Here is a 19,144-nt window from a genome sequence, read left to right on the forward strand (position 1 = left end):
AGCTGATAAACCAACCAATAGTAAAATATTCACACAATATCAGAAATGACAACATTGTATAAAGCATCCATTCTAATTTTATATATAGCATTTATTACAATAGTCCAATGTTCTCTGTTTGAGGTGCAATCTAGAAATTAAAGGGTCATGATCACAGGCGTTCTAGGTCTAAATATCTTTGTGATTTAACATTTTCTACTTGGTCCTCTACACCATCTGAGGTGCATATGTTGACAGTTCTGTTCTCTCAGGTTGTCTGAAGATCATGGCATTAAACAAGGGGACTCAATCTTCTTCAGTTGCTGTAGTTTCCATCGCCTCCATAATTCCTTCCAAGACCTCTGCCTGTTTACGTTTTTTGGGAGCCACTGAGGGGAAAGGAAAAGGTAAATGTGTTAAGAGTTGTTGTGATGCAGCAATGCAGCATGCATCAACTTGTGTTGTAGTGGCTGAGGTTGGCGTTACCATGAAAATGTTCAGCAGTTTTTCGTCTCAACTTCTCCACTGTGTCTTCAGTGTCAGCCCATTCTAACACCAAGCGTCTTCCGTACAAATGGGTGCTGTGGCACAGTGCAGCAAAGGCTTTCTATAAAGACCACAACAGTGCGTTATTATGGGCAAGCTATAGAATTACTGGGTACATTTCTCCCTTAAATGAATATATGATGGGATGGCTCACATAACAAGAAAATCAGATACCGGTAATACGGTATGCACATTTGCAAACACACCTTGGCATCCTGTTTGGTAAGGAAGTCAACAAAGCCAAAGCCCCGATGATTCCCTGATCCAGCTGCTTTCTTAGGGAGACGGACTGTCTTCAGCTCTCCAAATGTACTGCAGGCAAGGAGTAAATCTTATTATTAGAATCCGTAAGTTGTCTGGTGTTTATCTTTTCGCCTCTTGTAGTGCAATTGTCTCCAAACTTTGCACAAAAAAAAGTCATGCTTTCAACTATCATAACTTTTTAAACATTCATTAAAAGTCACATAGGTTGGGGTTGTCAAATCACAACAAGTTGTCTCAAGACACTTTAAATGTAAAGCAGAGACCCGACATTGTCCAATGGGACTGGGGGTTAACTTATGGAGGCAGAGGAGTTGGGGGTATGGACTTCTATTCAGGGACTTGGAAGTATGAAGGTACGGAGGTGGGGTTGGGTATAGGGAGTTGGTATGCGAGAGAATTATGTTGGGGGGGGGGTTCACATAGAATGGGGCCTAACGCCTGCAGGGCTCTTTTTTCTAGTTTACCTAATTAACAACCTTGAATGTGGGATGCCAAACAATAAGACAACTCTGTGTGTGTGTGTGTGTGTGTGTGTGTGTGTGTGTGTGTGTGTGTGTGTGTGTGTGTGTGTGTGTGTGTGTGTGTGTGTGTGTGTGTGTGTGTGTGTGTGTGTGTGTGTGTGTGTGTGTGTGTGTGTGTGTGTGTTACCAGAAGAGCTCTCTGATTTCCTTGACAGTAGTTTGGAAGGGGACATTGCGTACAAGGATCTTAGATCCTGTCTGCTTCTTGACATCCTGCTTCTTCTTGTGGGACACATCAGCAGACCTGAATATAAGGAAAGGTGATTTAATAAGTAACGATAACTTTCAGCCCCTGCCACCTTATATTTGACCCATTATCAAATACATATCAAATATGTGCCAGCAGCACCAACTCTAAGTCTAAGGGACCTAAGTTAAAGCTAAACATATAGTCGATCAATAATGCATGCGTTACATACTTTTGGAATCTCTTACAGACTTTTCTTTTTGTTTAGACCTCAGTATTCAGTAACATATATAAAGAAAAAATTAGAAAGAAATTAAATGTACTTTACTCCTATAAGTCTACAGATGAATGAATGAAATTATTTAAGTTTTACTTTAACATGGGCCTATTTCTTTCTATCTTTCTTTTATTTATTATTTTCCTTTCTTGCTTGGAATAGGTGAAGGGTTGTATTGTGTCTGTATAATGTAGCGCACAAAAAAATATATTCTTACAAGGAATTGTACATGGAAAACATGGTTATGCAGCCACGCCCGGCAGCCGGCAAAAACTAGAGTTCTCAACAGGCCCGCAAATGAAGGCCCCCGGCCCTACCTAGGCCTTCATCAAACTTTGTACACTCAAGACACTGCCCCCACCGTCACCCTTAGATCACCATATATGGAGCTGACTTGTTCTGACATTCCATATGTTGATCTGACCTCATCAAACCCTGTACACTCAAGATACTGCCCCGCTGCCACCCTTAGATCTCGATATATGGAGCTGACCTGTTCTGACATTCCATATGTTGATCTGACCTCATCAAACGCTGTACACTCAAGACATGCTGCATATAATATATGGCCAGTACAGAATTAATTCCATATGTTGATCTAACCCCCATGCCAAAGAAAGCGACAGCGCTCGCCGCTCGACCAGCAGTCTGCCGTCACCCTGGTGGATGTGTGCACTCGACCCGTCACTTCTCGCCCTCAGGGCGTCTCACTGGTATTGTTGTAAATAATGTATTTTATTTAAGACAGTATATTTCTGCTGTTTAATCACACAGGTTGACACCTTCACCTACCAAATTCTAGCTAAACTACATCTCTTTTTTAGGATGACTGTCATCTTCTCATCTAGACATGACACTATGTCCCATCTCATATCATATCAGATCATATCATACCTTGTGGCTTTCTCAGAAATCTTCAGCTCTAACTGGTGGTCATCCACATTACAATGCTGCAGAGACGTTGAAGGAGAGAATATAAATCATAGGTAAATGGCTGGTTTAGGAAGGTCAGTGTGATTAGGAACAGTGTTCAGTAAAGACCGTCATTACTTGTAGCAGCCTCATGGCTTTCTGTGCTGCATCCGCAGTCTGATACTGGACAAAACCGTAGCCCATGGACAACCACTTTCCTAGATTAGAGAATAGCACAAGATGGTTATTTATTGCCATCTGGGATTACATACTGTATGATTTTGGGCCAGTTCTCTTAGTTGTGTGCCAGTATCGTGCATGAAAATAGTGCAATCTACAGGTCATGATACATTGTGAACTGAAGAGTACCCCACTTTCAAGAGGATGATACAGTTTCAAATGATGGATTTGTTTTAGGACCTGCTTTATCTTTCTTCTTGGAGATAGTGCACGTCTTCACTTTTCCACATTTGGTGAATGTCTGTAAAAAAACAAAACATCTATCACTTATATTGAACCAACTGTTTTGAACAAACTGTTCATCACCAGTCTTTAATTCCATGTAAACTGAGGGTCTCATTACAACTGAACTTACCGCTTGTAGTTTCTCCTCTGTTGTGCAGAAATTAAGATTCTTAACAAAGAGTGTGGAACCTGGAGCAGACTCCTCCTCTTCCTCCTCTTCTTCGTCTTCTTCTTCCACCACACCCTCTGTCTGTCTGTCTTTGGAGACAGACAGATCTAAAAGATATGATTATTCAAATGACCCATTTTGTATCTTAAAAGAAACAAGCTATTGAGATTTGAGAATGTCATGTGTGCCTATTTGAGCACTGTTACCTGGTTCCGGTCTAGCTGCTGTAAACACCCCCACAGGGGCCCACTCCAAATATAGTGGGATGTGATGGAACTAAAATGGAGACAAGAGTAATTAACATCAATACAATACATTGAATGTACTGTACTGTGAATGTACTGTGTTATTGTAGAAACAGCAGTACAAACCTTGCTGTAGGCTAGCCTGGTGAAGGCCCGTTTTGCTTCAGTTGGCTCCAGAAATTCTATAATGGCAGTGAGCCCTGAAGGAGGCAGCAGCACCCGACCCAAAGAGCCATGGGGTGAGAACAGCTCCTCTAGCTCTGACACAGTCACACCCGCTGGAAGGTTTTTTACCAACATCACAGATGTACTCCTGGCTGATGCTGCCTATTTACAAGCAAGCACACAGAGCTTATAGTACAAAAAACTATTATGTATGTATTGTATACTCACTATACTGTATATGCAAGCTTGCAACATACCTGGCTGAATGAATCCAGAGACACGTTATTGTCCAGAAGGAACTGGCGAGTCTCCTGGACGATCTGGGTCTCCCCTAGAGCCATCCTCACTGCAACGCTACCCTTTGATTCCTGCAGACAGGGACAAAGGACCACACTAGCATGAAGTAACTTTTAGAATACATGTGAGAAATATGATATCTTAAGTAGTAAGGGTGTATGTAAGTATGGACAGGGGCACATGGGATATATTGGGGCGCAAACATGGATCATGGGCAAGTGTAAATAGAGAGAGGTACGCAAAAAGAACAACTCACATGGTCTAGAACTTGGCTTTTGGTTGTGTTGTATTTCTCAGCAATGGCATCTGCCACGGCACTTGTACCCACAAACAGAGTGTTCCAGTTGTGGGAGCTAGATGGTAAATTAGAAATAGAAGGGACAGGAAATGAGGTGTGTGTCAGGAAATGAGGGGTGTGTGTGTGTGTGTGTGTGTGTATTAAAAAGAAAATACCATGACTTTCTTTTTACATTAAACTTCTTTTAACATTAATGTTATATTATATATTAAATAAATATTATATTATCATTCAAATCTTTTATTTGCAATATCCTCACGGCCCACCAGTGGGCCAAGGTCCAGCTGGGCCCACAGATTGACAATCGCTGCAGTACCTGGAACTCGCAGCTTTATTTTTTGCGTCTTTCTGTCGTTTATAAGAGGAAGACCCAGGGGCGCCAGAGTCTGACGAATCCGTTTTTTCCTTCTTCACGGTGGAGGGAAGCAGGTGAAGCATCCTGCCCTGAAAGCATGACAGAAACACAAAGGTCACAATTTGTTTCGCATCAAGCCAAAATCTGAGCCCAGTTATTAACTAGAACTGCACTCTGTCGAGTGCATACTTGCTTGTTGCACACTAGTAGGCCATAAATGGCCAACTAGTGCGCAAGCAGAGCGCGCATGTAATCTTTTCGCCCGCTGTAAACTGCCAAATTTCAGTATCTCTGTGAAGGAACGTTTGAAATGATTAATGTTTAGATGTAATTATTTGCTACCTACTATACATGTAATCATTTAGTATTAAGTATGATTCTAGTTTCTATCTATATAAGAAATACTGTTTTATTGTTGTAGATATATTCTGGATCCATTTTTTGTTTTTCAGAGACAAATAAATCATTTATATGTGTTGAAAAAAAAGGTATATAAACTGAATTAAAATATGTTATACAGTATACTTTTTCTGTAAACGGTGGAATCTCAATATCTCTGTGAAGGAACATTTGAAATGTGTAATTATTAGGTGTAACTATTTACTACCTATCTAATTTATGTATGTAAACGCCTATAAAAAAAAGTATATAAACTGAATTAAAAATGTTATTTTAATTTTAAATCTATTTCATGTTAGACTATAGTGATATTAATACTAAATCATGGTCAGAGTAATATGTGTCTCTAACTTCAATTTCTATAATAATACTTTCACATTTGTTAAAATATACATGATCTAAAATATTTCCGTAATCTGTAGTTGGATTTGTATTTAATTGTTTAAAGCCTAATTTTGACATGTAGGTCTTTATACTTCTTTCTATCTCAGTATTATGGTCTTCATTGAAATCTCCTATTATCAAAATTGCAGAAGTCGGAGATGATATGTACTGTATCATGTATTCGAGAAATGTGTTTAATTTTGAAAGGTCTGTTTTAGGTGATCTGTACATAAGAATGATATATAGATTTTTATCTTTTACATGTATACATATATGTTCTACTTTCTCTAATATCCTGCTTTCAGTTGGAATTCTTTCAATGGAAATATCTTCTTTTATAGCAAACATAACTCCCCCACCTATATCTTTTTCTCTGTCATTCCTCATTGTATTGTAATTCGTGTTCGTTGTTTTTAATTTAAAAGTAATGTTATTATTTTTCTTTAAGTGTGTTTCAGTAAAAGCTATTAGATCCAACATTTCGAGTTGGGAATCTGAGTTTATATCTTCTAAATGTGGTAGATAACCTCTGAAGTTCAATAATCCAATATTTAATGAATGTTTTAATGGTAATTGAGTTATTTTACGTATATTAGGATTTTCAAGAGGTGATTGTCGTAATCGTATCATTTCTCTCTCTACATTCTTATCTACTTTGATCTTCGTAGGATTAAAGTCAAGTATATATAGATCTTTTATCCTTTTTACTCTGCTGAATGCTACATAGGCTTGTCCCGGGTTAAAATGTGAGCCCTTCATAGATACGACAATCTCTTGTATAGTTAAACCTTGGACCTTATGAATAGTTAATCCCCAAGCTAATGTCAACGGGAATTGAAATCTATTTGTTGATCCTGTTTTTCTGCCTCCATGGAAAATGATAGCTTCATGTCTGTAAATTGGAACTGCTTCTGGATATTTTTTATAGGTACTATTAGCCTTCGCATTAAGACCAACATATTTGTCTTGGAATTTAACGAGTATTACTGTAACATACGTGCTGTTTTTCCCAAAGTCAATATACTCAACAAATCCTCTGATACCGTTGACTAATCCATCAGATACCATTACATTAGTAGTCAACATCACTTGTGCACCAATTGCTATACTGAGTGTAGTTGGTAAACCTCCTGTTTGTGATAGTTTCCTATTTGTGCAATCCAGATCAAATAGTCGTGTGTCTTTATCTTTTCTACTATCTTCTGCCTTTATATGATAAATAGTAATATTCAATTTTTCAAGTTTGTAGTTATTGTGTTCATCGACAGATTTATTCTCTGCAAACACATGAAGTGCATCTTCTGGGTAATTATCAGCATTAGCATTTATTTCTCTTGATTGTAACTGTTGGATATCCTCATCTGTTATTTTTCCTTCTCTGACTCGATTCAACATTACAGCAAAGTTCAAATCATCTTTCTGGCGCATTACTTCATTAAGTTCCAACAATTTAAATGAATCCCATCCATTACCACATATTTGCAATTGCATTACTTGTACCTTGAAAGATGTATTTTTGCATTACTGGTGGTAATTGGAATAGATCTCCAACAGCTAAAATAGATACATTGCCAATTTGTTCTTGTACCTTTGAGCCATTTTCCATAACATTTGTGCCTTTAATTTGACTCAATCGTTTATGTACTTGGAGAAAAATGTCTGCACCAATCATAGAAATTTCATCTATAATTAATAATTGCAGATTTTGTAAGGAATTTTCTAGTAATGCTACCTTTTCTTGATTCAGTGGTAAGAAAGAATTTCCAAATCTCGATGATTTTAAAGATAAAGCTGAATGGAGTGTCACACCTCTAATATTGAAAGCTGCTATTCCCGTTGATGCCGTAATCATAGAAATAGTGTCATCAGGTTGTATGAAGTTGGCTGTTTTGAATAATCTCATGCAGTCGTAATGGATCAGTTTAATAAGATGACTCTTTCCTACCCCACCTGATCCACTAAGGAAGATGTGATATGGGACAGTTTTCTTTCCTTCCTTTAAATCAATAACTGTATTTTTACACCATTGACGATGGAAATCCATTAATTGTTTTTGTTTCTGGTTCAATGATCTCATCATTTTACAATATTCTTGATGAGATAATATATCTCTCCTAACTTCTTGTTTGAAAAGATCAAGATCAAGATCAAGACCATTATTTGTAGAAATAGTCTTTACTTCTGAGAAATTAATGCAAATCCCCAATACGTCTATGACACATTTGTCTTCTAACAACTGTATGTCAGGTATCCTGGTGAAATTAAACTTAGGTTTCAAAATTTCCACATCTCTATCAAATACAATAATTTCTGTCCTTGATTTCAGTATAATTTCAAAATTTTCGCGGTCCGTAGAATATTTTGCATTTATTTCTTTAAATTGTCCGTCAGTGATGAAATAACATTGGTTTACTTCAATCAAATTAAAATATTTGTCACATTCTTGAGTAAATCCTGTTACCTTAATTGTTGCTGTACTGTCTGTAATCCGAAAGAAGAAGTATATTCCGTTAGTAAATTTACGTTGTTCACTTTTAGTAACTACCTTTCCACAGATTTTCCATCTTTCACGACTTCCAAATGATAATGAACTTAATGCTGAGATTTTAATTACGGGGTCCTTCTTCATCCTTTTATTTGAAGGTATATCTGTAGATAGTTCCATTGTTTTTCTGTATGTTTCGGTGTGGAGGTGTCCTATTGATCTAGATCTGTGTTTACAACAGGCTTCCGTGTGAAATTGTCAAATGATCTGGAGTGTTGATATGCCCGAGTCTGTCTGCGTCTTCCTCGGAGAGTCCTGGTTTCAATATCTTCCTTCTTTCACTGTGCATAGGATAGCTGAGAGTCTTTGGCTGAGAGTCACCCCAGCTAACTGGTACACCTGAGAGTCTTTCACCCTTTCTAGCCTTCCCCCGTGGACGTGTCAAATGATCTGGATTGTTGATATGTCAGTTTCGGTGTGGAGGTGTCCTATTGATCTAGATCTGTGTTTACAACAGGCTTCCGTGTGAAATTGTCAAATGATCTGGAGTGTTGATATGCCCGAGTCTGTCTGCGTCTTCCTCGGAGAGTCCTGGTTTCAATATCTTCCTTCTTTCACTGTGCATAGGATAGCTGAGAGTCTTTGGCTGAGAGTCACCCCAGCTAACTGGTACACCTGAGAGTCTTTCACCCTTTCTAGCCTTCCCCCGTGGACGTGTCAAATGATCTGGATTGTTGATATGGCCAAGTCTGTCTGCGTCTTTCTCGGAGAGTGTTAAATGACTGAGCTTCTTGCGATATTATAACTTAGTTTTTGCATATATAATTATATACTTAGATATATATTTAATTTTGCAAACCACACTAATATTAATAATTATGGTAACATTTTTGACACGTTGTGACTTTTATACATTCCAGAATCATAATGTTGTATTACATACGTCATTACTGAGAGCAGTTATACAATATCTATATACGTATATAGGCATATACTATATACGTATATCTATATACTCTATACTCTATACTGTATAAAGTGTGTAGTTGTAAGTTGATTAGCGGTATTCTGTGATCGGCCTGGTCCAAAAACCGTGACAGCAAAAAAACCGTTCCGCCATTTCAGGACCCCCCCAGAAAAACATCAAATCTGTGCCCGTATTGCTGGACCAATGATGACGAAATGACCATATTTCTTACGTCATCATTTAGAGCTAGTCATACACATACGTGTATGACTAGCTCTAAATGATGACGTAAGAAATACGTGTATGACCAGCTCTAAACGATGACGTAAGAGATATGGTCATTTCGTCATCATTGGTCCAGCAATACGGGCACAGATTTGATGTTTTTCTGGGGGGGTCCTGAAATGGCGGAACGGCTGTCACGACAAATGGACCAGGCCGATCACATTACTTGCGCGCTCTGCTTGCGCAAGTAACTACATTTCATTTCACTCATTATAGCAACGATGGAGTGCCGTGATATTTTCCACCCTAAAACATGATCATCAGGTATTATTATTATTATATAAGGAGGAAGAATGTTGTCAAAAAAAGTATACAGTATTTGTTAAAATGTCGTTTTTATGTGGATATGCCCACCAGTTCATTAAATATGCCTGATTTGCCTGGTGGGTGGCGTGGTGATGGGGGGTGAATGATTCACCTGAACTGAAGCCACACCCACAGCTGTTTTTGTATGAGAACGGGGAGGGGAAGATATTGTGATGTCACTATATCACAGTTTTTTTCATTGCCACATTTGACTGTCAAGGTTTCAGCCTCCAGTCCCTATTTTCCAGTTTTGTTCTGTAATTCTGTGACCTGATGATAATGTCTGCATTGTCAATAAACAGTCCATCCGATGTGTCCACACATTCTAGGGAATCCAACCGACGGATTCAAAGGACTTGTGTACACGTCCTAGGGCATCTTCAATGATATCAGGCTTGAGAACAATATTCCGATTTTTGTTTGTTTGTTAGACCCTAAGGCCACCGTACGCTTCGCTCTTCTTTCACCAGCTGTCCCGGTTACTTCCTAGTGTACCGCGGCAGAAAGAATGCCTCGTCTCTCCTAATATAGAGCGCTCTCCGTGGTTTTGACCTGATGGATATACTAAGCTCTTCATTTCTGACTGGCTCTCGTTCAAAATAAGAACGCAATGGATTATTTAGCGATAATATTAAAACGAGAGAAAGGTAAGCGAGCAAAGAAATATCTCAGTTTTTTTCCGGAACAGAAGGGGGGGGGGGGGGCTTTACAGAGTAAAAGCGGCCATGTCTTCCCGGCACCCCGGAGATCCTATTTTGAAGGAATCCCAGGGCTGATTGTGTTAAACTTTAACACAATCAGCCCTGGGAGATGTGGTTTTATGCTTTAACAGTTAAAGCATAAAACCACATCTCAAATAGCAGTTGGAGATCAGTTTACCTGGAAAATGTGTCCATCCAGCTGAGCTAGAGCTGCCACAGCATTCTCTGGAATCATGTATGTTACAAAGGCGAAACCTTTAGTCTTCTTGGTTAAGTTGTCGATGGGGAACAGCACATCAGACAGCGGACCTGCATACAATGTGGAATCATGACCGTTGTAGTGACTAATTTGTTTGCATTTGCATGCACTGTACATGTGCGTATATGTGTATGCATGTACTTATGTGTTTTAACACACCATGTTTAGTGAACAAATATTTGATGTCTTCCTCTGTGCAGGTGTAGGGAAGGTTTCTCACAAAAAGTCGTCCTGATTCTGCAACGTCTTCCTCTTCTTCGTCGTCTTTCAACTTTCTGGTGAAGTCCCTGTCAATCTCCTTCTGACTCTTGTCCCTCCAACTCTTACTCTGCACATTCACCCGGAACATCTCAATGTAGCGCCCCCCTGAGGCACACAGAGGCAACACAGAGACATCAAAATCTGCTCCAGATTTACTATGAATACATCTCAATGTAGCGCCCCCCTGACAGCACACAGAGGCCACACAGAGACATCAAAATCTGCTCCAGATTTACTATGAATACATAAACAAACTCAAAAGAGTAGAACATATGTTTACTCACCCATATAATCTTTGTTCTTCTTCAGTGCCTTTTCCACCTCTTCATCAGAGTGCAAGTCCACATATATATAACCTAAAACATACATTACAAAATCTGACAATTATCCACATAAGTCATAAATCGGAAAAAAATGAGAAATGATCAGGAACATAATGTATGAATTATGAATAGTGTCACTCTCACACCTGTTCTATTGCCACTTTCGTTCCTCCCAATTCTGATAGCGGCGGGCTTCAGAGGGGTCATGAACTCTCGTACTTGTTGCTGGTGACATCACACATTAAGAACAAAACAAAAATATTTTTTGAATTAGGTACGTATGAATCAATGTCACTTCTCTCCATTCTACTCACCTGTGTATCTCCTTACTCACTCACCTCTTTAACTGTGAAAGGGGCTCCTCTTAGTTTTACTTGGAAGTCTGTGGTAGGTTCAGTCTAGGGAAGGCAGTATCAGTGTTAACCAGCGGAAACATAGGGTTGATACTAGATGGCCATCCTAAAAAGGACAGACATCCCACCAGAACACACTCACCACACATTACCATAACCTAAACAAACACATCCCCATTGTAGGGTTAAGTTAACTCTACTAATAACCTAACCTTAATTAATTCAACCAATGCCTAAACTATATGCAGAACTTCCATCCATTCTTGAGTGGCCATGTAGTGACAAGACAACTGCAATGTATGTATGGAAAATAATATATTTCACTTACTGCATGTAGAGGGGGAAAGGTTATAAGTAAGCAATTACCTCCTGTTTTGTAGTTTTGATGGTTTTGCCCTGCTTCTTATCCAGGGACGATACAGCTGTCTTGGTCTTTAATGTGTCTTTGTCACCACTCTCATAGGCACTGTCTGACTGAGGCAAAGGGCATTGTACTTGTACATCATCTTTGTTATCATTGTCTTTGTTATTATCTTCATTTCTTTCAACATCATCCCCTTCTCTACTATGATCCATGGTGTCTTGTGTCTGGACCACTTTGGAGCGCAGGTAATCCATATCAGACAAATCAGTTTTCAGTGCTTCTTTGGTGGCCTCTGAAAACAACACATGATTTCATAATCACATTTGGTTTTACTGTAGTTACTTCTAAGGACATAAATAATTTTGTATTGCAATTTTATAATCTAAAGTAGCCAGATGACCAACAATCTACACCTAATGATACGGATAGTGTCTAAAATCAATTAATAATCTAAAAGAGAGTGTAACGAATTCGGAAATGAAAAACAACAGCATCACAAGGCGGTCCTTCATATTCGGAGCAGTATCAGGATTGGTTTTCAAAGCAGTGGGCAAAAGTTCGTTGTTTTTATCAGACATTGAAACGCATTTATTGCGCACGCATGCCGCACGCACGACACACACACACACACGACAAATATTACCCACCCCGATCTTCACAATTTTCCTCTTCCTCTTCTTCACATTCTGACTCCTCAGAATCAAAGTTGAGGTAATCATCAGTTGCGGGTTTCTGTTTCTCTTTTGGTAGTTTTCCCGTTGCAGCTTCAGGGGCAGCTGATTGTTGCAGAACATCGTTGGCCCAGGTGGGTACCTGACTTCGATTCTGATACACTGACACAAACTCCTTGAAAGTGTCATCCTCTTCCAGCTGACAAACAAGATTAAACATCAAACATCCAAACATAAATCACTAAGTTTATATATTTTGCTTAACATACAGTATAATCATATCTATATGTATCTTCAGTGTGTTTTGATGGTGTGTGTGTGTGTGTGTGTGTGTGTGTGTGTGTGTGTGTGTGTGTGTGTGTGTGTGTGTGTGTGTGTGTGTGTGTGTGTGTGTGTGTGTGTCAAGAGATTGACTTACTTTGCCCAAAACACTAAAGGTTTTTTGTTTCTCCTTCTGAGGGTAACAATAGCAGAACATGAATTTTATTTAAAATTGAAATGCAATGCAAAATGTCAGTTACCTAGTAGTGACGGGGCCCGTCACATGTGCAAATACCATTAGACAATTTTAATATAGGATATGTAAGAAGTTAACAAATAGGTAAAAAAAAATCTCATCAGTTTTATTTTAAGTTGTTGTACACACAATACCTTTTCATTGGTTTCTTTAACAGCCTGTGTACCTGGGCCTGTGCTCTGTGTGTGCTTGCTCCAGGCTTTTGCTTTAGTGGGGTCTCCAAAAGATTTACACATCTCCACCTGCAGAAAAGGATGGGAGGTAAGCAAAATTGCAAGATGTGTCAAGACAGGGCTGAAATTGAGGGCATGATGGAACCAATGGTTTGAATCATCCAGCTTACCGTCACTCGAGATGTATCAACAAAACTCTTGTTGAAATGTTTTAAGGCATTATCTGCATCCTCTTCGGTTTGAAATCCAACAAAACCAAACTTTCGAAACTTGCCATCCTTTGTAAACTTCAGAGTGCAGTCTGTCAAAGTTCCAAAGGCAGCAAACATCCCCCGGAATCTATCCTCCTTCATCTACAGGGGCAGATCACATTTTCAAGTTTATCGCAACTTGCAAGATGTTTGCATACTGAAAACCGAATGAAATTATTAGCTTCAGCAGAGACTGCAACCCATTGTTTGGATCGATTCTGGCATTTTGATCAAAACAAGATAAATCATGGGGCGCGTTCGGAAATAGCGCACTGAGCGCACTGTGCAATGCAAACTAATAGGCGAGTGTGCTCCGGTGTGGTATTTCCGAACGCACCCATAGTCTCTGTTGAGGTCGTGATACTCCCCATTGCAAATGAAAAAAGAGAAGGACATGATAAACAATACATTTATGGTAAATTTAGGTCTGATAATGATGTACCGAGCTTGTTCAAATCATATACGTTCCTAGCCGCAATTTGCAACACTTGTATTAAAAAACGTTAAGCTACTTTTTGTCAAGAAATTCTGTGCAGGTGATTATTTTGTAGTAGTGTAGTGTTGTAGTTGGGAAGCGCTCGTCGAAGTCACTGAACGGTCTTGCGTACCACCCGTTTCGAATTTGCACATAATGCAGGAGCAGCAGCACAAAAAACGAGTGCTTCCCAACTCCAACACTTAAAGATGGTATTGCAACTGATTCATCCCATTATAAAACATCTAGTTGTTGCAAATCGCAGCTAATACGTTCCAACCATTTTTCAAAGCATATTTTTCAGAATCCAGAATGAGAGGCCTATATACATTCCTGCAAATCTGTGATATCCACTCATTTCGGGGATAAACAATACATTGATGGGTAAATGTTAGCCTCAATCCTCCCAGTCTTACTCATCTGCTGGAAAATGTAGGTGTCGTGCATGACAGTGAAATATAAATAATCATATACGTATTATATGCAACCATTTTCCAAAGCATACATTTATTCTTTATGTTTTTACATTTTGAGAAAAACAGCAGAGATGCCCTAGCCTTGGATCAAGACTATCGACGTAGTAGGTGTTCTGTTATGGTCCGGGGCTAGTGTAACTGCATGTATTCTTATCGATGTCATGGTTCACATGACGCTCGTCATGATAATCATGGCAGTCACGTTATGGTGTTTCAGGGCTAATAAAATACATACCTGGTGTCTAGCCTAAAAAATTTGACTCCCATAGATGCATGTGTATCGATTCTGACGTTCTAAATTTTAAAGAGTCTAGTCTTAAGCTATACCATGCACTGTCCAATGTAACTGTAGAGTAATCTTTCTACATGCACCATAATACCATACTCTATTTCGTGGAAAATCTGGCAAATGTTAACTGCATACATTACTTACCCCGTTGGGAAGGTTTTTAACGATGATCCTTGACATGTCTGATACTTTTTAAATGACACAATAAACATAAATTTGGATTTACGTGAATGTCAGGATGTCAACAAACAAGCATGTAACTTTCCCTAGGTCGCCATTTTGAGTAGGGGCGGTGCTTAGAATTCTTAGCATCCGGGTATGGACATCGTCAAACAATAAAGGAAAAACAGCGCCCTCTTGACGCAGATAAGTAAGCCTGGGACCGAGGCTACTCTTAACGTGAGTCAACTGTGTGTATAAAATAGCTCAAGGCTCTATTGCTGTGGACCCCCGCAGTGGTGTCCGATTAGAACTTAAACCAGGATGCTTTGACTTCTTGCCTTCTCCCTGAAGCCGACCCTTGTTATATAAACCTATGTCCCTATTCTCCGACTATGCTTAATTGTCACGATGACTAAGCCAGTTAGATCTATCCATATATGCTTATACCACATCTTTCTGATATCAGCACTAGGTCGGCTCGGGCCAAATATAGGGATTGTCATACATGTCATATGTCATATAGCCCAACGTCAGTCAGAGTCTTCGTTACTGTGTGTGTGTGTGTGTGTGTGTGTGTGTGTGTGTGTGTGTGTGTGTGTGTGTGTGTGTGTGTGTGTGTGTGTGTGTGTGTGCGTGTGTGTGTGTGTGTGAATACGTTTATACATCTATTTGTGTTTGATATAGAGAAGTGAGCTACATTTTCTCTATAGGCTATGATTGATTGATTGATTGATGTCATCACGTGAAATAATGTAGACCCTTATCTCCATATATATGGTTATCAGTCCAACCACTGTGGTCAATATTAAGCTGCCTCATATATATGGGAATGTCAATATATGGCCATATCGTGATATTCTGATGATTACCTGTGTGGTTGCCGCGACACAGTGTTGTCACACTTGCAAATGAACCAAGTTGGTACAACACATGGATCTCCATATGTGGAACTGACTAGCATCACCTGGATCTCCATATATGAAGATCACAACACTGACCTCATCAAACCCTGTATAGCCATACATGGTTTGACATACAGATCTGAATATATAGAGCCGGCCAGCAACTCTATTGACCTCACTGACATGACACCAGATTAATAGTTTAACTTCTGCTTCTCAACTGTGCCATATTAAGAAGCTCTGTTGTTTCATACTGGTTGTAGGCTTAAACCATTTATGAATTTGTGCTCCATATGAACATGGTCGTGACTCTTGAGTTTAACTAAATGAATGAATTAGAAATCCTTCCTTTCATTCTTATATTCATACAGTATATGGCATTTCTTGTTTGTTTTAAAATGTATAGATTTTTTTTTTTTTTTTCTATATTAACAAATAAATGGGATTTTTCTTTCTTTTTTTTTTTTACTCGAGTCGTGACCCACTGTTTGGGAAACGGTGAGTTCCAGCATCTTCAGAATATTGACAGACGGGGTCACGAGTCATGGCCAAAGCATTTCCGGGGGTCCCCAGCCAAAAACTTTGAGAACCCCCTCTAGTCCACATGGTTCTCCAAGGGGAAGAGGGACACATTTGCTGATTTTGCTGATTTTTGCTGATTTTCACAAACAGCCTGCCAATTGTGTCACCGGAGGCAATTCTAACATGAGCAATTCTAACATCTTAAATCGCACCAATCAGACATTATAGAACAGTGAAATTCATTATGGATATGGTCTGTCATGACCCCTTTCTACCCGCCAAAGGACAAGCAGATGTTCTTTTGTTTGTCTTTAACTTGACTGTCATAGTTTTTCTGCCATGACAATTTCTTTTGAGGCGTTATATTCAATATTTTCCTCATACTGTCTCATAATAACGGTAGAGAAAATCCTCATGCCAACACTATACATATAGGCATAGATATATACTTAGGTATTCTATTGTATAAGTCTCCATGATGGTATATCATAAAACCAGCAAACCAAATTTCAGTGCTTGAGTTTGAATATACTGTACGATCAGCCATTATTATATACAGTACATATTCAAGAAAAAAAAACAGAATCCCCCTGCACTCACCTGAAAATGTACATATTTTTCCCCATTTACAAATGAATACAAGAACACTAAAACACCCTGGCCCTGAGAGTCAAATTTGACGACCATGGAACGGTCGCCATTCCTAAACATAACCTCAGTAAAACTATGCCTAAACCCTAAACCTACCCTTATTCCTAAAGGAAAACTATGCCTAAAGCCTAAATGTATTCCTAATCTTAAAGCGCAAATAACATGCATTTTAAAACTGCTTTTAATATCTAATAATCATATTGTCTATGTCCCTCAAAGTTATTTCTAATGGTTTGAGCCTCAATCACCACTCTGATATAACCAGGCCTTGTCAATTCTTTCTGGACTTTGAAAGCAGTTTTAGCTGCAGTACCACACTGTCCTGAGGTGGAGAGGGTGCTGATATGCAGATTATTTAATATTTGAGTCATTATAATACTCATGCTAGATAACACCAGGCTTGTTTCCATTCCATGCCAGCTTGGAAAATCAACAATGGTGGACATTGTAAACAAAGTGGAAATGCAAATTTGCAACTGAAGACTGAAGAAAAGGAGGAATTATACAAAGTAGGGTGACATTGATGACATCACGATGAGGCCAAAATCAGTCGAGCTGTTTCTGAGAGCAATTTCCATTAAAACACCCATATGACATGAATGCCTGATTGTTCAAAATTGGTTATTTGTGGGGATAGAAAACACACATGGGAGCCCCAAAAACACAAAATAAATTGAAAAAGTTGAATTTTATGTTATAGGTCCTTTAACCTCAGTAAAACTATGCCTAATCCTAACCTCAGTAAAACAAATACAAGAACCATGCATGGGGGCGTATGGTCCCCAAAGAAATGTGGTTGAGTGTGTCTTGGGGCGAGCCTTCCATCACAGCGAACATCACAGCTTTTTTTTCCTCCCTGGAAATAAAAACGTCTGTGTTTCCGAGGCTACAACATCACTGATGGTGGTACAGTTTATTTAAAAGTGCAATCTTTATCTCACAGACAATAAATGGTCATAGGGAAAAAGAAAATCAGCTATATCACGCACACTCGCGTGTGCACACACACACACACACACACACACACACACACACACACACACACACACACACATAGCCTGGTTAATAAACCAGACCGAATCAGCCGTTGGCAAAAACAAATTGCCTGCCCGTGTGATTTGAGTCTGGCTTATTAGCCAGGCTAACACACACACACACACAGAGGGAGAACAAGAGAGAGAGAAAGAGTCCGACAGACAGACAGACAGACAGACAGACACCTCCCAATTTAGCTTAGGTACTAGAGTACAATGAGAATCAGCAGCATTGCTTTCCCTGATGATTATGTTGCATCATTCAAGCCACGTGGGAACTGAAATCTTTGATGCACTGCATTCAAGTTTCTGATTTAGAACTATCTACTTCTCGTCTCAGAGCGTTTAAGTGGTTGAGGTCAAAGCAAAATGGATAATGGACTGCTTTTTCAGTTAGTAGGGAGACTGCGGTCAAAATGAACAGGGGGCAATTGTAACAGTAACACACTCAATAATTCTAATAAGAAGCAAGCGAGGGATGAGACTTCTTCTTCACATGCTCAGTACTAGGGTCCTCTCTCTACCTATGGAAGAGTATAGAATGATCACTTCATCAATCAATCTCAGCAGAAGTTTATAAAAGTACAGACGGTATGAAAGTACATTTTTGAATGTACAATAGGCTATTTTCCTTCTGTTGTCTAAAGTTTAGATGACAGCAAATTTAAACTAAGGTGAATTGTATCTGAGATACAATTAAAATACATTTAGTCTAAATACCGGTAGTCCAAATTTGAAAAACAAAATACCATATTGACCTGAATATAAGACAAGTAAGACGCGCAAACGCGGGAAGCGAACGCAGATCGTACATTTCTACTGGGTCTCATAGTTAGTGCTCATTGCGTTCGCAATCACTGCGTTCGCAACTAAGTTTTTCCCCCCAATGTTAATATCCCAAAAAACAGGGTCGTATTATAATCGGGGACTAAACCTTTTGACATTCAATGTTATTTTTCTACAAATGAGTCTTGAAAAATGGGTGTTGTCATATAATCAGAGTCGTCTTATATTCGGGACAATACGGTAATCCAAATAAAAACAATAACTGTAATTATAAAACATTCTTAAGCAACAATGTTGTAAAAAAATAAATATTACTTTGTGCTTTTATTTTAGACTTGTTTTTTTGCCTTTAAACAGAAAACGAATGTTTTTTTAGCCTAAGGGTGGCACTACTAGAGGAAAGGCCATGGGGTCACCAAAAACATATGTTTCATCCTGCAATCTGCAATACCTGCAATCTGCAATACA

General features: G+C 39.0%; 1 protein-coding gene across 1 annotated transcript; it reads right to left on the reverse strand.

The window, feature by feature from the left end:
• Positions 1–231: 231 nt before the first annotated feature.
• Positions 232–14,896, reverse strand: rbm19 (RNA binding motif protein 19). The gene is made up of 24 exons (XM_083784921.1): positions 14,764–14,896; positions 13,299–13,481; positions 13,090–13,197; positions 12,857–12,892; positions 12,415–12,637; positions 11,770–12,059; positions 11,389–11,448; positions 11,197–11,275; positions 11,012–11,083; positions 10,626–10,832; positions 10,386–10,516; positions 4,642–4,769; positions 4,284–4,380; positions 3,988–4,098; positions 3,692–3,892; positions 3,527–3,596; positions 3,282–3,427; positions 3,107–3,167; positions 2,825–2,904; positions 2,669–2,724; positions 1,438–1,554; positions 732–837; positions 466–586; positions 232–368 (listed from the first exon to the last, which is right to left on the reverse strand). The coding sequence occupies exons 1-24, from the start codon at positions 14,797–14,799 to the stop codon at positions 286–288; spliced, it is 2,802 nt and encodes a 933-aa protein (XP_083641047.1). The 5' UTR covers positions 14,800–14,896; the 3' UTR covers positions 232–285.
• Between the last annotated feature and the right edge of the window lie 4,248 nt (positions 14,897–19,144).

Source organism: Protomyctophum parallelum, assembly GCF_964188405.1.
Source record: "Protomyctophum parallelum genome assembly, chromosome: 15".
In the NCBI taxonomy this organism is placed as follows: Eukaryota; Metazoa; Chordata; class Actinopteri; order Myctophiformes; family Myctophidae; genus Protomyctophum; species Protomyctophum parallelum.